This window comes from Pygocentrus nattereri, chromosome 16 (assembly GCF_015220715.1).
Source record: "Pygocentrus nattereri isolate fPygNat1 chromosome 16, fPygNat1.pri, whole genome shotgun sequence".
Classification (NCBI taxonomy): Eukaryota; Metazoa; Chordata; class Actinopteri; order Characiformes; family Serrasalmidae; genus Pygocentrus; species Pygocentrus nattereri.
The window spans coordinates 4,093,804-4,118,768 of record NC_051226.1 but is presented as its reverse complement, the minus strand read 5'-3'; the positions used below and the strand labels follow the sequence as shown (position 1 = coordinate 4,118,768).

At 41.2% G+C, this 24,965-nt stretch overlaps 1 protein-coding gene across 2 annotated transcripts in view; it reads left to right on the top strand.

The window, feature by feature from the left end:
- The window catches only part of stk32a (serine/threonine kinase 32A), a 98,535-nt gene that overhangs the window by 3,619 nt on the left and 69,951 nt on the right, over positions 1-24,965 (top strand). For both annotated transcript variants that reach the window (XM_037545757.1, XM_037545756.1), the window contains exons 3-4: positions 8,423-8,478; positions 10,642-10,793. In XM_037545757.1, coding sequence (XP_037401654.1) covers positions 8,423-8,478; positions 10,642-10,793 — 208 coding nt within the window. The remainder of the gene's footprint in view (positions 1-8,422; positions 8,479-10,641; positions 10,794-24,965) is intronic.

The following is a 24,965-nucleotide window of genomic DNA, read 5'->3' as shown; positions in this document are numbered from 1 at the left end:
CATTTTAACAGTGTCGTTTTATAGACAGCACCTGTTTTACACTGTAACATTATCATGGGTGTTATCACTAAATTCCTCCATAACTACATGGATAAGGTGTACAGATAAAGTCATTCGGAGTGGTTTGGTGTGAAATGCGTCATTCTGGAGACACTTTCCCAGTCAAAATCGTTCACAGTGGTGGTGATAGGAACCAGTCGTCTGAAGAGTTTAATGGTTCTGAAAGTTGCCTTACAGAAAGCTGCCTGATGTCTGATGCATGTTATGACAGACGGTTTTGGTCTAAAACATATTTTTAAAACCAGTTTATGGTGGAGAAGTAAGTGCAGGGTGTTGTGAGGCAAAATAGTCCCCAAAGAAAAGGGTCTAAAACATAAACCCCTGCTTCCTATCACCACCACTGTAAAGACATCTGAGAAAAGTTTCTCTATAATGAATTATTTCACATCGAACCACTTCGAATGACTTTGTTTACATCTCAACCACTGAATTATGCAGAAACGTTGAGAAACCACAGGCATCGGAGGGCGTTGAGAGATCTGCAGGAGCATGGTCTCCTTGGAAGCTTCATATAGGCTAAATCAAAATGCAAAAAGCAGCAGGAAGAAAACCTCATATCTCCAAAATGGTAACTTTACAGTAGAAGGCAAAAACCGACTTTACTTGTAATGTAAGTCAATGGAACCAGAAATTTTACCAAGTAATTATAGGCCATTTTTTTGGTCCATTCATCATGAGATTTACACACAGTGTGAAGAATAACAGGCACTTTCAAATTATGTCAAAAATTATGGGGTATGATATATGAGATATGAGGATCTACATTTACATTTTACATTCACAGCATTTAGCAGACGCTCTTATCCAGAGCGACTTACAAGAAGAGCTTCATCTGTCTAGAGAAAGTATCTTAGCTAGTTACCAGTAGGTTGGAGAGAAAGCCGGTCCTGAGCTCAGATACTGCTAGAAACAAAGTCTCTGTAGATGCAGAGAGAGAAAGGAGCAGCACTGAACACAGAGCAGTGCAATACAACACAATACAATACACTACACTACAATACACTACACTACACTACAATACACTACAATACAGTACAATACACTACACTACAATACAATACACTACACTACAATACACTACACTACAATACAATACACTACAATACACTACACTACACTACAACACACTACACTACACTACACTACACTACAATACAATACACTACACTACACTACACTACACTACAATACACTACACTACAATACACTACAATACAATACACTACACTACAATACACTACACTACAATACACTACAATACAATACACTACACTACAATACACTACACTACACTACACTACACTACAATACAATACACTACAATACACTACACTACACTACAACACACTACACTACACTACACTACACTACAATACAATACACTACAATACACTACACTACACTACAACACACTACACTACAATACACTACAATACAATACACTACAATACACTACACTACACTACACTACACTACAATACAATACAATACACTACACTACAATACACTACACTACACTACAATACACTACACTACAATACAATACACTACAATACACTACACTACACTACACTACAATACAATACACTACACTACAATACACTACACTACACTACAATACACTACACTACAATACACTACAATACACTACAATACACTACACTACAATACAATACAATACACTACACTACAATACACTACACTACAATACACTACAATACAATATACTACAATACAATACACTACACTACAATACACTACACTACAATACAATACACTACACTACAATACAATACACTACACTACACTACAAAACACTACACTACAACCCAACACACTACACTACACTACAATACACTACACTACAACACAATACACTACACTACACTACACTACAATACAATACACTACACTACAATACACTACAATACACTACACTACACTACAATACACTACACTACAATACAATACACTACAATACACTACACTACACTACACTACACTACACTACAATACAATACACTACAATACACTACACTACACTACAACACACTACACTACAATACACTACAATACAATACACTACAATACACTACACTACACTACAATACAATACACTACAATACACTACACTACACTACACTACACTACACTACACTACAATACAATACACTACAATACACTACACTACACTACAACACACTACACTACAATACACTACAATACAATACACTACAATACACTACACTACACTACACTACACTACACTACAATACAATACACTACAATACACTACACTACACTACAATACAATACACTACAATACAATACACTACAATACACTACACTACACTACACTACACTACAATACACTACACTACACTACACTACACTACAACACACTACACTACAATACACTACACTACAATACACTACACTACAACACAATACACTACAATACACTACACTACAATACAATACAATACACTACACTACAACACACTACAATACACTACACTACACTACAACACACTACACTACAATACACTACACTACAATACACTACACTACAACACACTACAATACACTACACTACACTACACTACACTACAATACACTACACTACACTACAACACACTACACTACACTACACTACAATACACTACAACACACTACAATACACTACATTACAATACACTACAATACACTACACTACAATACAATACACTACACTACAATACACTACACTACAATACACTACAACACACTACAATACACTACACTACAATACACTACAATACACTACACTACAATACACTACACTACACTACAACACACTACACTACACTACAATACAATACACTACACTACAGTACACTACACTACAATACACTACAATACACTACACTACAATACACTACAATACACTACACTACAATACAACACACTACACTACACTACAATACACTACAATACACTACAATACAATACACTACACTACACTACACTACAATACAATACACTACAATACACTACAATACAATACACTACACTACACTACACTACAATACACTACAATACACTACACTACAATACACTACACTACACTACAATACAATACAATACATTACACTACAATACACTACACTACAATACACTACAATACACTACAATACACTACACTACAATACAACACAATACAATACACTACAATACCGTAATACAGTATATATATCTCTGTTCTGATTGGCTTTTGGATATTATACCTCATTAAAAAAGTCCAGTTTATAACTTTAATGTGAATAGCCAGGGCTACATTACTTTACCTGAATAGGAAGCTATAAGCTTTTTATGACATCACAACCGCAATGCTTTTTGCATCTTTTGCATCTACTACAGCAAACTCTTTTATTAGAAGCGCCTGAGGAATATCCTGTATGGGCCCTTTACGAGAGCAGAGACAGCAGGTGAAGTTTGGAGCCCAACACTGTTATAGCTCTACCAGGAACAGGTGCTCAGCGGCTGCCCTAAATTTACTGTCCGCATTCGTCCTGCAGGACAGTCCAGCATTTAGCTGAAAACTATCCCTCTCACTCTGAACATAGTCAATCAGCCCAGGCATGCTTCATGACTTAAAGCTGCTGGTACTGGTTTTAGCTATGCGATGTGCTTCTGTGCATGTTTACAGATAGCAGTGTGTCAGAGCACATAAGCGAGTCTGGTTGTGATTGGCCCGTAGCTTACATTTGTCCTGAGGTCCACTTATAACAGTTGTGTGGATTTATGTACCCAAACAACAGCCAGAATTCATTTTTATGTGGCCACTTTATAACATCTCTTTATCCATTAGAATTAAGCATGCTGTTTGTGTTACTGTGCCCTTTTGCTTGATATATGTAAAGTATCTCTGTTCTGACTGGCTGCCCTGTCTATGCCTGATATCAGAATCTCGGAATAAATAAGTCGTTCAGAGCGGCTTGATGTCAAATAGTTCACTACAGTTGTGGTGATGGGAACCTGGGGTTGCAGTGTTGACGACACAAATATAGCCATTTTATTTACCACCCAGAACAACCAATGAACATGTCCTCTGAGCTTGTATATGTAGTGCTGTGGTAAATTTGAATTTCTGTGGGACTATTTTGCCTTATAACGTCCTGCACGTATCCCTCCATCTCGAATAGCATTTAAAAAGAAACATTTTCCTATCGCCGCCACCGTGAACCGTTCTGACTCTCCAGAGTGGATGTTTTCACGTCAAACCACCTGGAATGACTTCGTTTACATTGAATGACACAGAAATTTTGAATTCTCTTTTGACAGATCGACGGTTTGAGGTTTGAGGTTTGAGGCGCGTGATGGTGTGTGATGACTTAGGCCTGTACTTTGCGTGATGCTGATTGGTGGGGTGTAAGCTTCCATCACTTGTTAGCTACTTGAGCCTCACAGCTCCAGTGGAAAAACCTTTGGACGCTGAATTGCTGCTTTAACAGACGACGAGGGTTCTTTTGGGGGATGATTCCCCCAGAGGCAGTTTGGCGTTTTAGTTTTCTTCAGGCTTGACTGTGCACATCCTTTTAAAGTGATGTGAAAAATGCGGTGAGAGTTCTGCTGAACACGCAGGAGAAAATAAGCACAAAACACGTTTTTGATTCTCAGCCTGTGGTGACAGTCAAAAAAGAAGAAAAGCTAGTTTTCCAGTCTGTTACTCTGTAGTGTTGGAGTGTTCCTCATTGGTTGTAGCTGCAGCTTCTGGCACGTGTAAGCTTCTCTGAGACCCATCGTTTTGCACCACAGGCCTTCTATATATCTTAGCAAAGAGGTGAATAAATCAAAATAGCTCCAAATATGCCCACATCCCCGTATAAACTTTATTGACCCCCAAAGATAAAGTAGTGGTGTGATGAGAGCAGAACAAAAATACAGTATAAAAGTATGTACAATGTCAAGACAGTGTAATAAAGCAATAAGCCATGAGAGGCTGTGGGGAATGCGAAGCGGAGAGCCTAAAACTCACCTCCATGTGATAAAATCGCAGTAACTCTGCCTCGAGTGGCCTATTGCTTTTATAAAACGGCAGCCAAAATAAAATATATTAAAATACACAATATCTTAGATCATTATTTACCTTATTAAGGCGGCACGGTGGGTAGCGCTGTCGCCTCACAGCGAGGAGGGCCTGGGTTCGATTCCCCGGCCGGGTGACCGGGGTCCTCTCTGTGTGTAGTTTGCATGTTCTCCCTGTGTCTGCGTGGGTTTCCTCCGGGTTCTCCGGTTTCCTCCCACAGTCCAAAGACATGCAGTCAGGCCAGTTGGACGTGCTACATTGCCCCTAGGTGTCTGTGTCTGCCTTGTGATGGACTGGCGACCTGTCCAGGGTGTATCCTGCCTTCTGCCCGATGACCGCTGGGATAGGCTCCAGCACCCCCCTGACGGAGAAGCGGATGGATTTACATTATTATCAATCATAATCGACATAAACAAGTTTTCCGCCGTGAAATGTAGTTCTATCAGAGTACGGTATCATTGCTAGGCAACCACTGACCACTGAATGAGTAGAAGAATGTTCGGTCGCCACTCACTGTAAACTGTACACGTTTCATGATTTTTAACATATTGAACATGTTTGGAATATTTTGAACACATTTTGAACATATGTAACATATCGCTGTTTAATGCAACGTACTTTTTGGCCACCGTGAGTCTCCTGCCAGTCTGACGACGCCACTTTTCTTACGCTGGGGCTGAATCTCAAACTGTTGACCCCGCACACATGTATATTACACATGTGGTGTTGGGTGAATCTACAGGGTGTGAAAGTGCGGAGGTGCTGTGTCTGTTCTCCTTCTACATGGCCTGCTGTTCATGTGTGTGTGTGTGTGTGTGTGAGGGTGGATAACATGGACAGGCTGCTGACTGACTACAGCTGCTAAAGGGGAACCCTACGCTGGCCACTTGTGCTATAAACATCTGGTGTTTTTACATAAATTCTTATGGCTGTATTGATGTGGTGTATTGATCCACCAGACCGCTGAGTAACAAACACATCAACACCACACAAGGGTTAAACATGATTAATTATGCTCTCTATGTAATGAAACATGCAGCCGTTCACTGTTCTTCAAGCACTGATGATATCTACAACATGTGTAGAAAACCATATTGTGTGACATGATATATTTAGCCATGTTGCCCACCACTATTGTGACTGTGCCCACCACACTGCCCAGCCCTATGGAAAAATACCAAACGTCTTGCACACAAATCTGATTATTTTTGAACTGCGTTATGCTACCAATGAAAAACGTGAATTATGTTTCATGCAACTTGCAACCTGAAGCCAGTTGCATGAAACTTTCACTGCATAAAGCCAGCTTGACTACCCTTTACATATCCAAACTTCATTAGAGGTTATGATCATGTCCGTCTGCGTGAAGCTGAACTTTATGTACCTTCAGTCTTCCAGGCACCTGTGGATTTAGTGTCTGCCGCCATGGCAACCACGTTGTCTCATATGCATTTGATATCAAACCCTAATTCTGCAGATGCTCCGCTGCAGCTGTCGGCTCGATGAACAGAGCAAAGCAACACGCGGTAAAAGGTGGAACACCCTGTGTTGACTCACAGGACCTGTAAACAAAATCACGGCCACAGCGGCTAACGTGCCACATCATTAGGTGTCACATCCAATCTGTCAGCCAGCTCCAGCCCTGTCTCGAGGGGGTTTGGTGAGCATTCAGCAGCTGCACAGCATCCTGGGAGAATCATTTTTTTACTGATAGAGCGATGGAGCCTTCTGTGCTGATGGGATGTTGAACTTGAGGGAGTTTGCCTGCGATGATTCCCCTGCTGAACACCCACAACAGCCCACCAGTTTCTCATTTCATCAACAGACTTTCCCATTGTAAATAACCTAGAGGTGGGCAATATGGCAAAAATATAACTTTGCCATACTGCAAGACGTGTTCTCAAAGCCCAATATAAATCATGATGTTTTGTTTTTCCCAGATTTGTTTAGCTGAAAAGGAAAAGGCCTGAGCAAAGGCATATTTACAAAGTACTATCGAGAACTGTGAATACAGCGATTCTTATCGATTCTTCTGCACAATGGCATATTTTCATCAGAGCGATTTTCTACTAGATCTTACATAGTGTAGCTTTAAACGGGACTATTTATGCTGTCTTTGTAGAAAACACGGTGGTGGTTAGACTTATTCCTCTATCCACTATATCCACTAAAAATGTATTATGACCAAATGTGATGTCATTTCTCACAATAAAAATAAATATTGTAAGGCATTTTCTCCTATTTGGATGATAATATGGCCATACATTTACAATAGGAACAACAATAACATAACAACAACAACAACCACAACAATAATAATAATAATCATCATCATCATCATCATCAATTATTCACAGTCAATAAATTATTATTATTATTATTATTATTAGTAGTAGTAGTAGTAGTAGTAGTAGTGGTATATATTTATATTTAGTGGTATAAATTTATATTTATATTTTCTAGTATTTGGATAATGATATAAAATAATGATATATAAAATATATTTATATATATATGAATAATGATGATATGAAAAAATAGCATATTTCTAATAGAAACAACAATAAAACAATAATAATAACAACAATAATAATTATTATTTACTATAATTTTTTAATCTATCACAAACTCTAGTAGTATCTTCAGTTCTCTTTAATTAATTATTTATTTATTAGGTTGGTTTTTTTTTTCTTTTCTTTTTTTTTCTTTTTTTTTTTGTTGCATTTTCCTCCAGTATTTCCCCAAATTTGGTGAAGGCTGGCAAGGCTGCCACTACATCCTCACTGGACAACTAAACACGCTTGCAGGAGAACACTAACTACTACTGTTACCTTGACTGCGTCCCTAGCTTTGAGACATAGCTACATTCTCAAAAAACAAGAGTTATTTCAGTGCCAATGGCGCCCCCTTATGGAGAATCTTCAGCCGGCTTAACGTGAGTGAGTGAGTGCTAAAGGTCCTAAAGGTTTTTTGCCTCTAAAAATGACCAAAATTTTTTTCTCTTTCTGCAAAACAAAAGCATAAAAATAACCTGCAACTTTTGAACATGACAGCTGTCCTTTAGATTTCATGATGAATGAAACCGAAATGCTCAAAAATCAATTGAAAAAAATCACTTTACATTAAACTTACATTAAAGGTTATGAACCCGTTTGCCTTCTCCTGTAAATTAGCTATATTGGACACAGAAAATATACATTACAACTCTTAAAACTCACTAAAGTCATTGAGTCATTGCACCTGCACCTGACTTTAGCTCCAAAGACTCTAAAGAATCCTCTTCTTTCTTCACAGTCAACTTTGACCACTTCCAGATCCTGAGAGCGATCGGAAAGGGCAGTTTTGGAAAGGTAAGCGTCTGTTTTTGGATTTCCCACAACACAGCCATTCTGTTAACAGGTGAAAATCAAGACAAAGCGATTCCTCAATTACCTTTCCACATCGATCCTGGCCAAAAGCTCATGAGTGCAGATCAAGACTTAAAAGACTGATTTAATTAGAGGACTGAAGATAAACTATAGCGGACATCCTCATCGGTTTCTTTCCGTTTAATTAGTACCATATTGACTAGATAGTACAGTCTGATAACAGTGTTCAAATGGACTATTTCTCTTTATTGAAGTGTCGGTTCTTCCTCAGGGAGATCCAGTTTAAGGACTCTGAGCCGGGTTCATTATTACCCTGTAAGGAGCTCATTTGTTCACTCCTCAACATGGAATGAATTAGACTAGTGTTCAAGTTTGTCTACAGCAAAGAAATTACTTCCAGGTGGATGATGCAGGCAGTGCTGCACTGGTACAAGGTTTGTACCAATCCTGAGATCGGATGACCCAAGATCAACCGAGAACCACGCGAAAACAAGCTTTTACAACAGATCAGTCAGTCAGTGTGTTAACATGCGCTCAATGATCTGATAACTGCAGAAAATCAGATTTTGCCAGTAATTGGATCAACATATTTACATACACTTGAGTAATCAGATGATGGGAGACTCTGGGTCTACGTGAGTCAGGGAGTAATCGGATTTCTGCTTTGAAACCAGCCCAAAAACTCGCAGAAGAAGACGTGACGTAAACCTAACATCAAACTCAAACTTCATGCCGCAGCTTTTTCTTTTAAACATTGAGCCACTGTACGTGAAATGGTGGGGTTTTGGATCGCATGAGATTCCCAGAAATCTGGTTATGACTGGATTATTGAGGAATGCACGCAATATTGTCACAATATTTTGTGATTAATTCTCATCATATCATTGTGAACTATCGTGCCCACAGCCCAAACATTCTGATTTTCTCCATCAGGAATAGATATTTTAACCATTTGTTGTATTTGAATATACACAATTTAAAAAGCTGGGTAAAAATCCTCCTTAAACAAAATATGCCAATAGGGAATTTTTTAAAAATAAAAAGCAAAAACAAAGAAGGGTTAGCAGCTGTGGATTTGTGTGCAGACTAAATCTGTATTGATTTGACAGCCATGTGTGAAACTACCCACTGACCTACAAACTAATAACTCCTTCAAATTCCCACTGTACGAATTTTGTTTTTTTCATTCTATAGCTCCGCTTAGACATGCCTATGTGATTATGCGTGAGCTTCATAAACATATTTGACATTTTTATGGCTTATTGGATAAGCTGATTAAGTAAATAAATGCTGTGTTTGGATAGCCACGTATTCCTGGGGTTGTCAATGCAAATGTTAAGATGTTAATTATGTTAATTATGTTAACATTTCACGACCATTTGACCATCTTGGCTGTAAATGTGTCTCAGTATGTGTTGATGTTCTAGTATAGGCTAAAAATGTGTAATATAAACAAAAACGCAGACTTACTTTGCTCTACTTTAAGCTTTAGTTCAGCTATAGCCGCATCTTTTCTCGCATCTCTGGCAGGAAACTTTTCCGCAAAAGCAGAATAGTTTCTTGAAAAAAGTCTTTTTTTTTTTTTTTAGCTCCTCATTCTCCATCTTCTTGCTTGAATTTTCCAATTCCACCTTAAACGGTGTCTGAGGCCCAAGAATGTAGCTGCTGCACCATTTAAGGTGGTACGGGAAAATTTGAGCAAGAAGCTGGCGAACGAGAAGCGACTTCAGCCTCGCGACTTTTTACTGTTCGACAGTTTCTCATTGCAGACTAAATGTGTCAGGAAAGCAGCTGAAGTGATTATAAATGCAAAAAGTCCATTTGTCTTCAAATGATTGATGTTTGCTTTAAATCTCTCTCTTTGCCTTTTCGCTGGCTACTTGCTAGGCCCGATTCTCGTCTGCGTTGCTATGGTGACCAGCAGTCTGCGCACCAACCTTCAGGGTTACAGGGTGAATTAGCAGTTCTACATTAACACAAGCGTTTGTTAAATATGTGTTAGAATTAATTACCAGCAAAGCTTCATTTTACTGTAAAGGAGGATTATTATTATTTTACCTAATTCGGCTGTGGAGCTGCAACAGGGCAGTAAAAGAGTCGACCCCTGATGTATTCAATTCACCACGCCCCTTCCTTTTTGTTCAGGTATGCATTGTCCAAAAGAAGGACACAAAGAAGATGTACGCCATGAAGTACATGAACAAGCTGAAATGTGTGGAGCGGAATGAAGTGCGAAATGTCTTCAAGGAGCTCCAGATCATGCAGAACCTGGAGCACCCGTTTCTAGTCAACTTCTGGTGAGTTCTGTCTTGTATCTAAATCTAAAAGCTCAACAACAGAAGTCTTAAAGGACCCCTATTGTACACTTTTTTTGCTTTTTTGAAACGAAAGAGTTCAAAAAACACTGATTTCTCTCCCCAGTCCACACATGGGTAGTAAGCCGCAGTTACAGCCTGTTTTTAATTCATCATGGTTGTGATGTCAAAACCATGACCACATTTATATATGGCTACTTATTCAGCCTGTAGCAGTTTAGGCCTGCACATTCGTATTGAAGTGCAGTGGTGGTACGGCTGAGAGTCTGTAGCCGGGTTATTGGATTGGAAGATGTGAGGAAACGATAAAACATTGTGCTGTTTCTGGCTGTCGGGAAGTAAATGAATCACCGCAGAGATCTAAAGGATGCTCGCGTCCCAAAGGAGTGGCTGAAGTGTATTTTTTTCCCATATCATTGAGGATTTCAGACTGAACTTAACAGTTTGTTCGGTATGTTTCAGATTGGACCACTTCTTGAACAAGGCTTAGTACAGGACAGCCAATCAGAACACAGGTCATTTACATATATCTGTCTTAAAGGCACGGTTATGAAACCTATTGACTATGACTACTTCTAAGTGATAAAAAGAGGGTGAAAAATGGTCATGTGAAAATAAAGTATGACTGTGAAACCACACAAATGTTATACGTGGACTTCCAGGGAAACAGTAAACAGGACATGGACAAGACGTTTTGATGTAAAATGCCGTCCTGATGAACTGGGCCAAAAAAATCATTTTTACTGTTATAGAATATTCATTTAATTTAAATTCACTTGGATGGAATGAGCACCAAACTTTGCAATCCACTGAAGCACATATGCACAGATGTAAGGAAGGTCCTTTGATCAGATCCAGGGAACGTGTTACTCTCAGTATGTGCTTTTAATTTGTATTAGGCCTGGTTTGTTATTTGTTGTTTATTTGATGAACAGTTTAATGAAATAGAAGTGGCTGTGCATAAAGTGTAACAACATTCTTTATAAGACACGGGATCTCTATATAAGACAAATGAGTCAATGCCAATTCAGGCAAGCTCTCAGTCAAATTGCCAGGTGCAGAGTAAGCCTTGAATCAAGCCTGCTTTTTCAAATTGAGTAATGTATTTGTTCCAAGAGTAATTAAAAAATTTAGATATATATAATACGCAGAAGTGAGCAGAAAGGGCTCGGCTTGTTTACACCTCACATTAAGGGTACATGTCCACTATATATCTTGATATTCTTGTGTGGCATGGTGAGAAATGATGCTGCCCTCTGTGTGGTAGGCTGGGGTTTGATTCCCTGCCCAGAAAAGCTTGCCATGCCATGCTGTGCCAAAAGTCTTGGGTATGACTCCAAATGTAGTTACTAATTTTTTGGCCATAATTAAGTTGGTTTGACAAAGCAATCACTTGGGATACCATAGTAGCAGCCTAGCAACGCCTTAGCAACCAGCTGGGATACCATACTAACACATAGCAACACCTAAGCAACCACTTGGCATACCATAGCAACATCTTAGCATTGCTTTAGCAACCACTTGGGACACCAAAGTAATAGCCCAGCAACACCTTGGCAACCACCTGGGATACTATAGTAATGGCCTAGCAACACCTTAGCAACGACCTTGGATACCATAGTAATGGCCCAGCAGCACCTGATCAACCGCCTGGGATACCATAGCAACAGCTAAGCATTACTTTAGCAACCACCTGGGACACCATAATAACGGGCTTGTAAAACGTTAGCAACCACCTGGGATACTATACTAAAGGCCTAGCAACACCTAAGCAACCACCTGGTATACCATAGAATAGGCCTAGCAATGCCTAAGTATTCATTGAATTCAGGTGTTCCAGTCACTTCCATGGCCACAGGTGTATAAAGCCGAGCCCCTAGGCCTGCAGACTGCTTCTACAGACATTAGTGAAAGAATGGGTCGCTCTCAGGAGCTCGGTGAATTCCAGCGTGGTACCGTGATCGGACGCCACCTGTGCAGCAAGTCCAGTCGTGAAATTTCCCCACTACTAAATATTCCACAGTCAGCAGTCAGTGGTATACTGTAATAGCTGTAAAGGGTGGGCCGACATCATATTAAACCCTCTGGATTAAGAATGGGATCTCACTCAAGTTCATATGCTTGTGAAGGCAGACGAGCGAATACTTTTGGCAATATAGTGTATATCAATCACCTAATAATACCCAAGCAACCATCCAAAATACCGTAGCAACAGCCTTGCCACCACCTAGCAACCACAGTAACAGTTGATTTCGGACCTGATGCTTTTCACTCAGGTTGAGGTGATTTCTACCTCAACTTTTACTTCAATGAAGCAACAACACTTTTAGCAGAGGATGATTTTTAGGCTACTTCAAGCACATCTTATAAGTAGGAAGCTTCACAGTCGTGGATGGAGTTGAAGAAAATGAGGGAAAAAGCAGTGACTGTGGCAAGATTTCTGATTTAGGCCTCTAATGGCCTTAAAGTCTCTAATCTAATGAAAAGCTTGTATTCTCAGCTAGTTTCCTCCTTTGATTCATATGTCAGCTAACTGACCCTGATGAGTCTGAAGTTTCCCTTTGGAAGCCTCACAGAAAGCTTATGAGTCTCATTAGGAAAAGGCAGCAGAGTCATTAAAACCACCCTCAAGTACTATGGATTCTACTTTCCTCGCTCTTTAAATGCGGACACAAAAAGTACTTATTTCTGCATTTTAATCTACTCTTCTCCTCTGTGATGTCTGAATGCTGTTGTCGCATTTAATTTGATAAGCACAGAACCTGAAAAAACTGGGTAAGCTGCTGTTTAGAGCAAATGTTCAAAAGTACCTATACAGCACCTCTGATTAGTGAATTCAGCTTCTTTACGATGCTCCCATTGAAAAGCACTGAACAATAGAATGGGATGCTCCAGTGCCAAGCATCAAGCAGATGGGTATAAAGCTCCCCAGCAATGGGGCAGTAGATCTCTGGAGTGATGAAGCTCTATGCAATACCTTTAGGATGAGGTGGAGTGATCCAGTACTGATCATCCAACATCAGCACCTGACCTCACTAATGCACTTAAGATTAGATTAAGAGACCCCCCACAATGGGGAAATGCCACCTCCGCATTTAACCCATCCGTGAAGTGAAACACCACATACACACAAGTGAGCACACACACTAGGGGGCAGTGAGCACACTTGCCCGGAGCGGTGGGCAGCCCAATCCACAGCACCCGGGGAGCAGTTGGGGGTTAGGTGTCTTGCTCAAGGACACCTCAGTCATGTGCTGTCAGCTCTGGGGATCAAACCGGTGACCTTCCGGTCACGAGGCTGGATCCCTAACCTCCAGCCCACGACTGTCCACTTGTGGCTGAATGCAATAAGACCCACACAGCAATGTTCAAACATGTAGTGTAAAGCCCTCTTAGAAGAGTAGAGGTTGTTACTGCAGCAAAAGTGGTCAAAATCCATGAGTCTGTGAGCCCAAGTCCAATTGCAAGTCAGTTAAGCATGAGTCCGAGTCCACTGCTGGAGCAGTGGGCAGCCCTATCACAGACTATCAGCTGAGGGGATTGAACCAGCCACCTTCTGGTCACAGGGCAGGTTCCCTGACCACCAGCCCATGACTGCCCCCAAAGGGTCCATACGCTTCTGTAAAGCTTCCAGGCTGCTGTTATTCCTGGGCATTCTGTTTGCGGTGCGGCATCATTCTCAGCAGTCATTGCCTGAATGGCTAAATCACCCAGCCTTAGATCAATGACAGTCTTTTAATTACGATTTTAAGGACAATAAGCAGAAACGTCCTACAGCCAAGGAAAGAAGAATGGCCTCTTTGGACGAACAGCATTAGATGCCAGAGGGGCTGGTGTGTGTGTGTGTGTGTGTGTGTGTGTGTGTTCAATTCAATAAGAAAAAAGCCCTGTGAATGTTAATGCACTTGGCAGCATTCCCCCTCCACTCACCACCTTCACGGGCCGAGCTGCGTTCAGCTCCGCGGATGAGCAGAGCGACTACAGCTGTGCGAGTAGCCGTGCTGAAGGTCAGCGATGATGTGGGAGATTAGCAGCTGCTGTAAAGCTCTCTTTCTTTCTTTTCTCTTGCTCTCTCTCTCTCTATCTCTCTGTCTCTCTCGTTCTTTCTGTGTTCTTTCTCTCACCATCTCTCTCTCTCTTGCCCCTCCCCTCCTGCAGATACTGCGGCTGTCCCTCTGCCTCAGGTGTTTGCATGTGGAGCATTTTTTAGCACAGTGACGCGGCTGCTGTACTGACGCTAACAGTTACTGAATGACGTACAGGTTTCATATTAAGTTATTAATCTGAAGACTTCAGTATCTGCTCTGAAACTATACACAGCACTGGGCAAAAGTCAGAGACCACCTTGCTTTTATTTAACCCCCCAGTCAAAAAGGACATTAAGAACAAGTTATTCATTTTTCAGGAGATATTCCTGATGAGATAAGATAGTCGACTTGCATGAGGAAGGAGAAAGTCAAAGGAAGAGAAAACGATTAAAAGACACAGAGAAAATGGGCCTCCTAACAACCACCTGGAAGACCTGGTAGACACCAAAACTGCCCCCATCAGATAAACAGCACTTAAAGCTTTCCTGGATAGTGTAGTGGTTAACACCTCCGCCTTCTACACTGTAGCCTGGGGTTCAATCCCCCACCTGGGCAAACACCCTACACTATACCAATAAGAGTCCTTGGGCAAGACTCCCAACACCGCCTTGGCCTACCTGTGTAAAAATGATCTAATTGTAAGTCGCTCTGGATAAGAGCGTCAGCCAAATGCCGTAAATGTAAATGTCCTCTGTGAGAGAGGAGAAAATCAAGCTGCTTCAGATCTGAAAGCAGAGTCCAGACCTCATCACTGAATGTGTTCGAGATTATTTGGATCGTGAGAGCCTGGGTTCGATTCCCAGGCTGGGTAACCAGGGTCCTTTCTATGTGGTGTTTACATGTTCTCCTCATGCATGGGTTTCCTCCCACAGTCCAAAGACATGCAGTCAGGCTAACTGGATATGCTAAAGTGCCCCTAGGTGTGCTCCTAAGTACAATAACTATATCGCAGTAGAGGTGCTGTGATATAGAATATCATGGCACTTTAAGAAGTTCTCACGACACACAATATGTCATGATTTATATTTGAGCAAAGGCAATGAAGGGCCATGTTTAAAAAATACTACTAAAAGTGTTGAATACAATGATTTATAGTCAGTATTTCACATCCTATTCTCCACTAAATCCAATTACAGGACTAATATTGTTCACCTTGTCATTAAACGTGCAACTGGGAAGTGTTTTTGAGTACTGATGGTATCTATGAAGTGCTCAGGAAAGCATATAGTGACATAATTAGTCATGATAAGGGTAGATATTGTATGACATGCCCAGCCCTGTGTCATGCTATCTTTTAACCAATTACATTGGTGCATTACAGGAGGTAGCAGGTATTGTAGTAAAAATAGGCAGCTTGGCTCAAAAACCCAAAATTAAAACAAAGCTCAAAATGCCAGGATATGCAGGAAAAGGCATCATTTCTTTTATGAAGATTAAGGCTTTCCAACAAACATGCACTGACCTGAGTTGGCCAGGCAACAACTGACCAACCCACAAAAACCCATAATTTTACACTCTTTTCTGGGCAAGGAGGGGTCATCACTTGATTCCTCCTACCCATTTCCAAATATTACATATCTTTTCATTTTTACAGCATTTTTCCAAACCAAGAAGCAGTGGTGGGCAAAGTATACAAACCATGTACTGGAGTTAAAGTCGAGACCCCCAAGGTAAAATATTCCTCCAGTAAAAGTAGAAGTTCCTCCCTTTAGACCTCCACTTGAGTAAAAGTACTAAAGTATTTCCCTTCAAATGTACTTAAGTATAAAGTAAAAGTACTAAAAGAGTAATTCTGGCTCTGATGTCCTGTTATCATTTTTATAACCAGACTGGCTTCATGAACTCATTTCAGGTGAAAGTCCTCCAGCGTCTCTCTTGGTAAACCAGTCTTTTAATAGAACGTCATTAATTAGTGACGCTGACGTCTATTAAAATGATCAGAAGCACAAAACACTGAAGGTAAACAGTTTCCATCAGGGAGAACCGAGTGGCTCTGAAATCACTTTTTACACACAAGCAAAGTTTCAGTTTCAGATTTATTTACAACTTAGTTCCAAGTTTAAGTTGAATAAAAACTGGCTTTAAACTCAGGATCACAGATGAGCTCCTTTACTATGTTGATCTGTAGGCGTCTGTTCATAAACATAAACCAGCCCAAACTCATTTACTATAAAATGAAATGGTGTTTGTAAAAATTCAGAAAAAAGCCGCGTCAGTCTCGACTGCATATGTGGACATATTTCTATATTGAGCTCTATTTACACAAAGTTAGGTTAGTTCATCATTTATGTTGAACAGACTCTCCCAAAGTTTTACGCTGCTGCGCTGACGTTGAACCGCGTGCTGCACTGGGTCGGTATGACCAACAGGTCAAAACCAGCTCTAAACAAAGTGACCGCTGGGCCCTGATTGGTGCTCTGGCTTTGCGCTTCTTTCGTTTTGACATGTTACGTTTTTATACACACAGAAACCAAAAGGAATGACAGATTTCTCAAAATGTAGGAGGAAAAAGTCGGATATTAGACTCTGAAATGTAGTGGAGTGAAAGGAAAAAGTCGGATATTAGACTCTGAAATGTAGTGGAGTGAAAGGAAAAAGTCGCCCAGAACGGAGAAACTTCAGTACAGATACACCAAAAATACTAAAGTACAGAAACTAATTACATTTACTCAGATACTCAGTTACTCAGTTACTCAGTTACTGTCCACCACTGGCAAAAAGTAAGATATTTTTAAAAAATAATCACAGGCCAAGGCCACAATCAGGCCTAGGCTTTTAAGCTTTATGTATTATTTTAATTCACTATGGTTACAACTAAGTCTCTCTATGTGTGTGTGCTTTTCTCCTTCAAAGAGAAATACTTACATGGATCAAACAGGTTCTTACCTGCGTGTGTGCCTTTCCTAGATGAGGCCTTCTTGCCACACACCACTGCAATTTGCTACATGCTCAGTGTCACCCACCCACACACACACACACACACACACACACACACACACACACAGGAGGAAAGCTACACATGTGCACAGAGAGCAATAATATAATATGATTCAAATCAGAATTAGCAGATTTGAGGACAGCAGTGTTTGAGGACAGCAGTGTTGTCGTATGAAAACATACGACAACAGCCCTGAATATGTAAATATGTAAAACGTATGGGGCAATATTACACATAGCTATATACAGTGCAAAAATAAATGTATGCAAATGTATTTATGAAATACATTTGAAAACGTATGAAAACAGACAAAGTACTGTCTGCTGCGCTTTATCGTCTGCATCCCTTCTGAAATGAATCTGTATTCCAGGATCTTAACATGACAAAGTCAAGTGTTGCAGGAGTCGATATGCTGTGAAAATGCAGGTTTGATTTGATATCTTTGATGTGATTTGATATTGTTTATTTGACATACATTTTGCGTCAGCGTCTTACTGCATATCGCTGCTGTCAGAAGAAAACCTCGTATCTTCATTTTTATCGTTTTTCAGTTTTTGTCATAATTTGAAAATACCTAGTGCCCTTTATATTGTGTGTACATTTCTTGAAGACTGGACAAAAAGAAATGACCCAAAATGACTTGGAAAAAACTCTGGTTCCATTGACTTCCATTAAAAGTAAAGTAAAGTAAAGTTGTAAAGTTTTTTCCTTCTCCTGTAAAGTTCCCATTTTGGAGATACGAGGTTTTCTTCTTCCGACAACAGCAACATGTATGTGGTTAATGTAAAAAGAACAATGCAAAGCACAGAAGTCCCTTCTGTTCATTCATCCATCCATCCATCCATTTTCTAAGCCGCTTCTCCGTCAGGGTGGGTCAGGGGGGGTGCTGGAGCCTATCCCAGCAGTCTTCGGGCGGAAGGCAGGATACACCCTGGACAGGTCGCCAGTCCATCGCAGGGCATATAGTTAACCATTTTTTTTATATTTTCATTTATATTTTCAAAATATATATGTGATGTAAAATATTTTTTTTCCATATAGGGGGACAAAACAATGTTGGACTAAACTGGGTTTTTACCATTCAAGAGTTTGATCAAGTTTTAGTAATTCAATAAAACAAGAGAAATCTTTAATAAATACAATATAGATAAAATGGACTGTTCTCAGTTTAAAAACTCCAGCAGCACTGCTGTGTCTGATCCACTCAGACCAGCACAACACTAACACACCACCACCACGTCAGTGTTACTGCAGTGCTGAGAATGATCCACCACCCAAACAGTACCTGCTCTGTGAGGGTCCATGGGGGTCCTGACCACTGAAGAACAGGGTAACAGAGTATCAGAGAAACAGATGGACTACAGTCTGTAACTGTAGAACTACAGAGACCAGCTATACAGTAAGTGGAGCTGATAAAGTGGACAGTGAGCGTAGAAACGAGGACGTGGTCAGAACGTTCTGCCTGATTGGTGTATATTCTCATGATGTTTTTCACTCGCATAAGCGTTCCATGTCTCCGGCTATAATCACAATGTGGTTGTCCTTCTCTATAATATCTCCCACATGAGGCCTTGATTTTGCAGAAATTGCAGGTCTTTGCAGGTAAATCGCTGCATCAGTCTTTCATTGCTGCAGTCAGTTTTGACTCTAGCTTGCATTCACACCTAAACCTTCCTGTGTTGTTATTATTAAATTATTGCATGAAGGAAATCCAGGACATCGGTGCCATTAACACATTCCCCGTCATGCTTAAACGGATAATTGGGAAAAGCTGCTGTATTGTCAAAATCAGAATCAGAAGCAGCCTGTCCGTCAGTATCTTGGGGTGGTTTTTTTTTTCTAAGCATGCCAAGTTTGGCGTGCCAGCAGCTCCAAAAAAGCACTTGAATCAGCCTTATGGACTTGACTTATTCATAGCTGTGATGGAGTTGATGGCATCAACAAACCTGTTGCCAGAGGTAGAGTAAAAATCCTTCTCAGGACTTCGTTCCAACTGCCTGGACAGCTCTGCTGGTGGTTCGATCTAACCAGGCCGTTGGAACAAAATCCCGGGAAGGATTTTTACTTTCTGGACGTGAATTTTACACCTCAGTCTGTCACACACCCCTCCAGCTCTGAAGCATCCATTGACTCCACCTCACAGCATCCTCTGGGAGACCATACAACTGCTGACCCTCTACCTCTCCAGTCATTGTTCACCTTCACCCAAATACTAATCTTGTTCACCTGTTACTTTGGTCATGTGTCTAGTTAGTGTAAGTATAAAGCCCAGGCTTTTAGGACAGGCTCCTTGTGAGGTAAGGCTATTTCTTGTGAGAGCTACTTCTCTGACTTTGTCTTTTTGCCTTTGCCCTTTGGATGCAGTGGCCTGGTTTTTGTTTTTTCCTGGTTTTTTCCCCTTTTGTATGTGGATCTTGCTGGTCCTGACCAATGCCTGTTTTTTGACTTTGTGTTTTGCCAAAGCCCCTAACAAAGCCCCTATCCATGAGCAAAACTATCCTATAAATATTGAGGTTACATCAGACAAAACTGCAGTAAAGACTTTTTAAACATGTTAGGCCAGTTGTTCTCACTCCTGGTCCTGGAATTCCACTGCCCTGCACATTTTAACTTTAAAAAGTGCCTTAAAATTTTGAGCTATCTGAATTTTTGAACAGTAAGTTTGTGAGCTCAGAACATGCCTTCAACATGGTGGTGGTAGTATGAGGGAAGAATGATTGAGGGAGGGGGAGAACTTTGAGAACTTGGGCTGGAGTTCTGGGAGGCTTCTGCCTGTAGCTAGGAGGCCGGACCCGCCTCATAGCTGTAGTAGGTCTGAGGAACTGGGAGGAGATGTAGTGGTGGTGGGGATTCCGAACCCTTCATCACGGGAGCGGAACATGAGGATGTGAATTTATAGGGAGTTAGATTGGAAGAAGGAGGGATTTCAGCCATGCTCCTCCCCCTAAGCTTCAGTAATAATGTAACTACATTTAGCAAAATACGAATCTGTTTAATGCCTTCTCTTTAATCATCATGGTTGCTGGAGCCTATCCCAGCAATCATTGGGCGGAGAGCAGGAAATACCCTGGACAGGTCAACAGGGCACTCCGACAGACATAGGCATTCACACAAACTCACACTTGGGGGCAAGGAGAACATGTAAACTCCACACAGAAAGGACCCTGGTCGCCCAGCCAGGGAATCGAAGCCAGGCCCTTCTTACTGTGATACACCACACATACGGGGCAGTCGTGGGCAGGAGGTTAGGGAACCAGCCCATGACCAGAAAGTCACCGGTTCGATCCCCAGAGCTGACAGCACATGACTGAGGTGTCCTTGAGCAAGACACCTAACTCCCAACTGCTCCCCGGGCGTTGCGGATTGGGCTGCCCACCACTCCGGGCAAGTGTGCTCACTGCCCCCTAGTGTGTGTCTGCTCACTAGTGTGTATGTGATGTTTCACTTCATGGATGGGTTAAACGCAGAGGTGGAATTTCCCCGTTGTGGGACTAATAAGGGTCTCTTAATCTTAATGATGACCCAGTCTCTTGTCTCATAGACTAGTTAATGGAGACACTGATTAACTCACACTCTCTTTCACTGACCTTTTGGAAATTACTTTAAATCTGTGAAATGGAAACCCTGCTCATATATTTCCATCCGATTCAACTCATAATAAATGATCTGCTTTTCTGCTTACAAACCCAAACGTGTTAACGATTAAAAGTTTAGAAAGTTTCGTTTCCACAGAATTCCCTCTCTCGCTTCAACGAACTTCAGAAGATAAAATTACGCTATGCTGTTGTTAAGAGTGAGGATGACCGCAGCTTTTGAGGGCATCTACTACATGCATGCATTCATGCTAGGTTAGCACTACGTCAGCCCGAAGAGGGTCGATAGAGTGGAGGTGAAGCGCACTGGAGTCCCACCTCGTGCCTTCTCAGCACCGAGGTGTAATTTGGCCCCTATTACCAGAAGCAGCTGAGCAAACATTAGACCCCTCCTAATGAAGCCTGTCAGTCAGTGTGCACAGGGAAATCCACGTGGAGAGCACTTTAAGTGCTGGGTCACTCCTGCTGGGCCGCAGCAGCTCTACTCCAGCAGCTCAACTCAAACATGTGTGAGTTTAAGTCAAATGGCATCAGTAATTTAGTAGGTCCTCTCCTGATGTTAATGCACTACAACCAGCTGAGGGTTCTGATCCAGGGAAGCCTTAAAAGATTAAACATGCAGAAGAGGAATTACACAGGAAAAAGAGATATTGAGGCAAGGTTTTTTTCTTGTCGACACCTTTACGTCTTTATTTTAACATTTCCGCAATGTTTTGAATTTTGTGAGACTGTAATTTGGTTGCAAACAGGCGGCACGGTGGCGTGGTGGGTAGCGCTGTCGCCTCACAGCGAGGAGGGCCTGGGTTCGATTCCCCGGACGGGTGATCAGGGTCCTCTCTGTGTGGAGTTTGCATGTTCTCCCCGTGTCTGCGTGGGTTTCCTCCGGGTTCTCCGGTTTCCTTCCAAAGACATGCAGTCAGGCCAATTGGACATCAATTGGACATGCTAAATTGCCCCTGGGTGTGAGTGTGTGAGTGACTGTCTGTGTCTGTCTGTCTGCCCTGCGATGGACTGGCGACCCATCCAGGGTGTGTCCTGCCTTCCGCCCAAAGACTGCTGGGATAGGCTCCAGCTCCCCCCCACGACCCTGACGGAGAAGCGGCTTAGAAAATGGATGGATGGATGTAATTTGGTTGCAAACATAGAGGTTAAAGGGCCCATATCCTACATTATTCCTGAATTTTATTTTTTTTCCTCGAGGTCCACTTTATAATGGTGTGCCACATTTTTGTTACTATGTCTTTAAGACGGATATAAGATAAATGAACTCTGTTCTGATTGGCTGCCCTGCATTGCGCCTCATTCCAAAGTTACTCAGAGCTGAAACCCTCCTTATAACTTCAGTGTGAATTGTGGGGCTAAACGTCTGTAGGCTGAATAAGGGGATATATGCGTGTTAGTTGTGGTGACATGACAAACAATAACTTTTTGAACTTTTGCAGACTTCATCTACTGAGCAGTGAACGATAGATTTCAAAACTTTAACAGAGTTTGGATATTAATTCACAGAGGTAAGGTCAACAGACTTCAACCTTAAATGTTAAGGTTTCTTTTTTTTTAAAGGAATGACATAAAATCTTTAATCTTTGCGTCATTTTATAATGTAGAATTTCACATTACTCACAAATTTCCCTCCCCAGCCATATTAAACACTCATCAAACCTGTGGGCCGTTTTTAATTGATGTGATGCTGTAATACGCAAAACTTTAACAGTGAAATCTCGACACTTGTAGTAGACCTTGAAATATTACACGAATACTTGAAATATTCAAAACATACTCGTCCCCAGGTTCTCAGTCTTTTAAACTTACCTGTTTACTTGACACCTGGCATCTTGTCTTTGCTGCGAGTTCATTAAGACTTGGGCTGAGTTTCTGAGCTGCCGAGCTGATATTAAGTGTTTGTGTTGAACCGCAGCTGAAAGGCATTTTGGTGATATGACTGGTGTGGAATTGCCCAGAATTATGTAGAATTGAGGTGTCCCATAGATTGATGTTGGGGGAGGAGAGTCAGAGCACAGTGCATGATGGGGACTGTAGTGCAGCACATTGTGAAACAGGCTACTGTTAGTAGAAAGTTAAAATACTTTTGGGGGCCGGAAAGGATCGTGTGGTGGGCCCGATCTGGCCCACAGGCCTTGTGATTGACACATGGGCCATAGGGACTGCTTTAGCTTCCCTAATGTTAAGGTTTACATAATGTTAAAGCTGCGCTATGTAAAGTTTTTTCAGGCAGGAGAATAAAAAAGGGTAGTTATCAAGTGAGTGTGTGTGTGTGTGTGTGTGTGTGTGTGTGTGTGTGTGTGTGTGTGTGTGTGTGTGTGTGTGTTCTGCTGTTAGTTGCCATGTAAAGCCTCAAACAAGTCAGAGGCGTCAGGTCGCGGGTTTTTCAGACCACATCTTACGTCTTTACATTCTAGCGTCATACACAGGCTCAACACAACGGTCTGGCTCATTGTTTAGGCCTCAAATGCATAACGAAGATCACACTGAAGAAGACATGACGACAGTGGTAGATAATTCTCTCATGTCCTCCGAAGACACAGCCTTCATCATGTTCTGTCATCAGATTCACGCTTACACCAGCGAGTCTCCAAACTCTCAAATCTTACAGAGTGACGATTTAAGGTTCTACAGCATTTAAAGTTTCTCCTAAAACCAGCCAAGATGCATTTGGGAACCTTCATTTTTAAGAGTGTGTTTTGGAGTGTTTTTCCAGCCAAATGAAAATGGATGTCCTCTAAGGGAGGCGGGGGTTGGAGATGGCTGGAGGGGGGGGAGTTGATATGCACTAATGGAAAAAAATTTTGAGGCAATTTGCTAATTGGCTGCTGAACCCATCAGTTTGTGTTCTTTCTCCTGGCTAATGGTTTTCCTGTGTCTAATGCCCTTTATTTACTGCCCCTTGTTCTCTGTGAGTCCATCTATGAATCACAGTGAATTATGCTGTCATTTTTCCAACAGCTTTTAAGTGCAAATTGGGTTAGAAGAGATTTTTTGGCATTTGTGACAGCGGCCTAGCAATTTCTCCTTGGCGATGTGAGCATTAAAGCGAACGTTGGCTTGCACTTCTACCAGATTTGGATTTGACCCAGCAAAGATGAGCAGATTTCTCTCTGCAGTTAGAAGTCATATGTAATATTTTACATATCTACTGTAAAATATTATATTGCAATAGATATTTCTGCTCACCTATTCCTATACAGACGGTGCTTCATCGAGCATAATACACACTCATTAGTAATCAGGTAATAAATTATTTTGATGATTAATAAGGCCATTCAATCAAAATAGACTTAAGTGCAGAGAAACAAACCATGCAGAGAATTCAGGGATGCTACATTGATTTAATGTATTACATTTAAAAGCTAGGAACCCTTTGAAGAGACTTCATCAACCCCACAAAATCCAAGGCTTATTACATACTAAGGCTTACTGTTCAGTAACTACAGGGACTTCAATGCAAAGTGTGTAGTAAAACTTTGAGCCCATCGGTTGGCCTTGACCATTTAAGGGGTTACAAACAAAGAATACT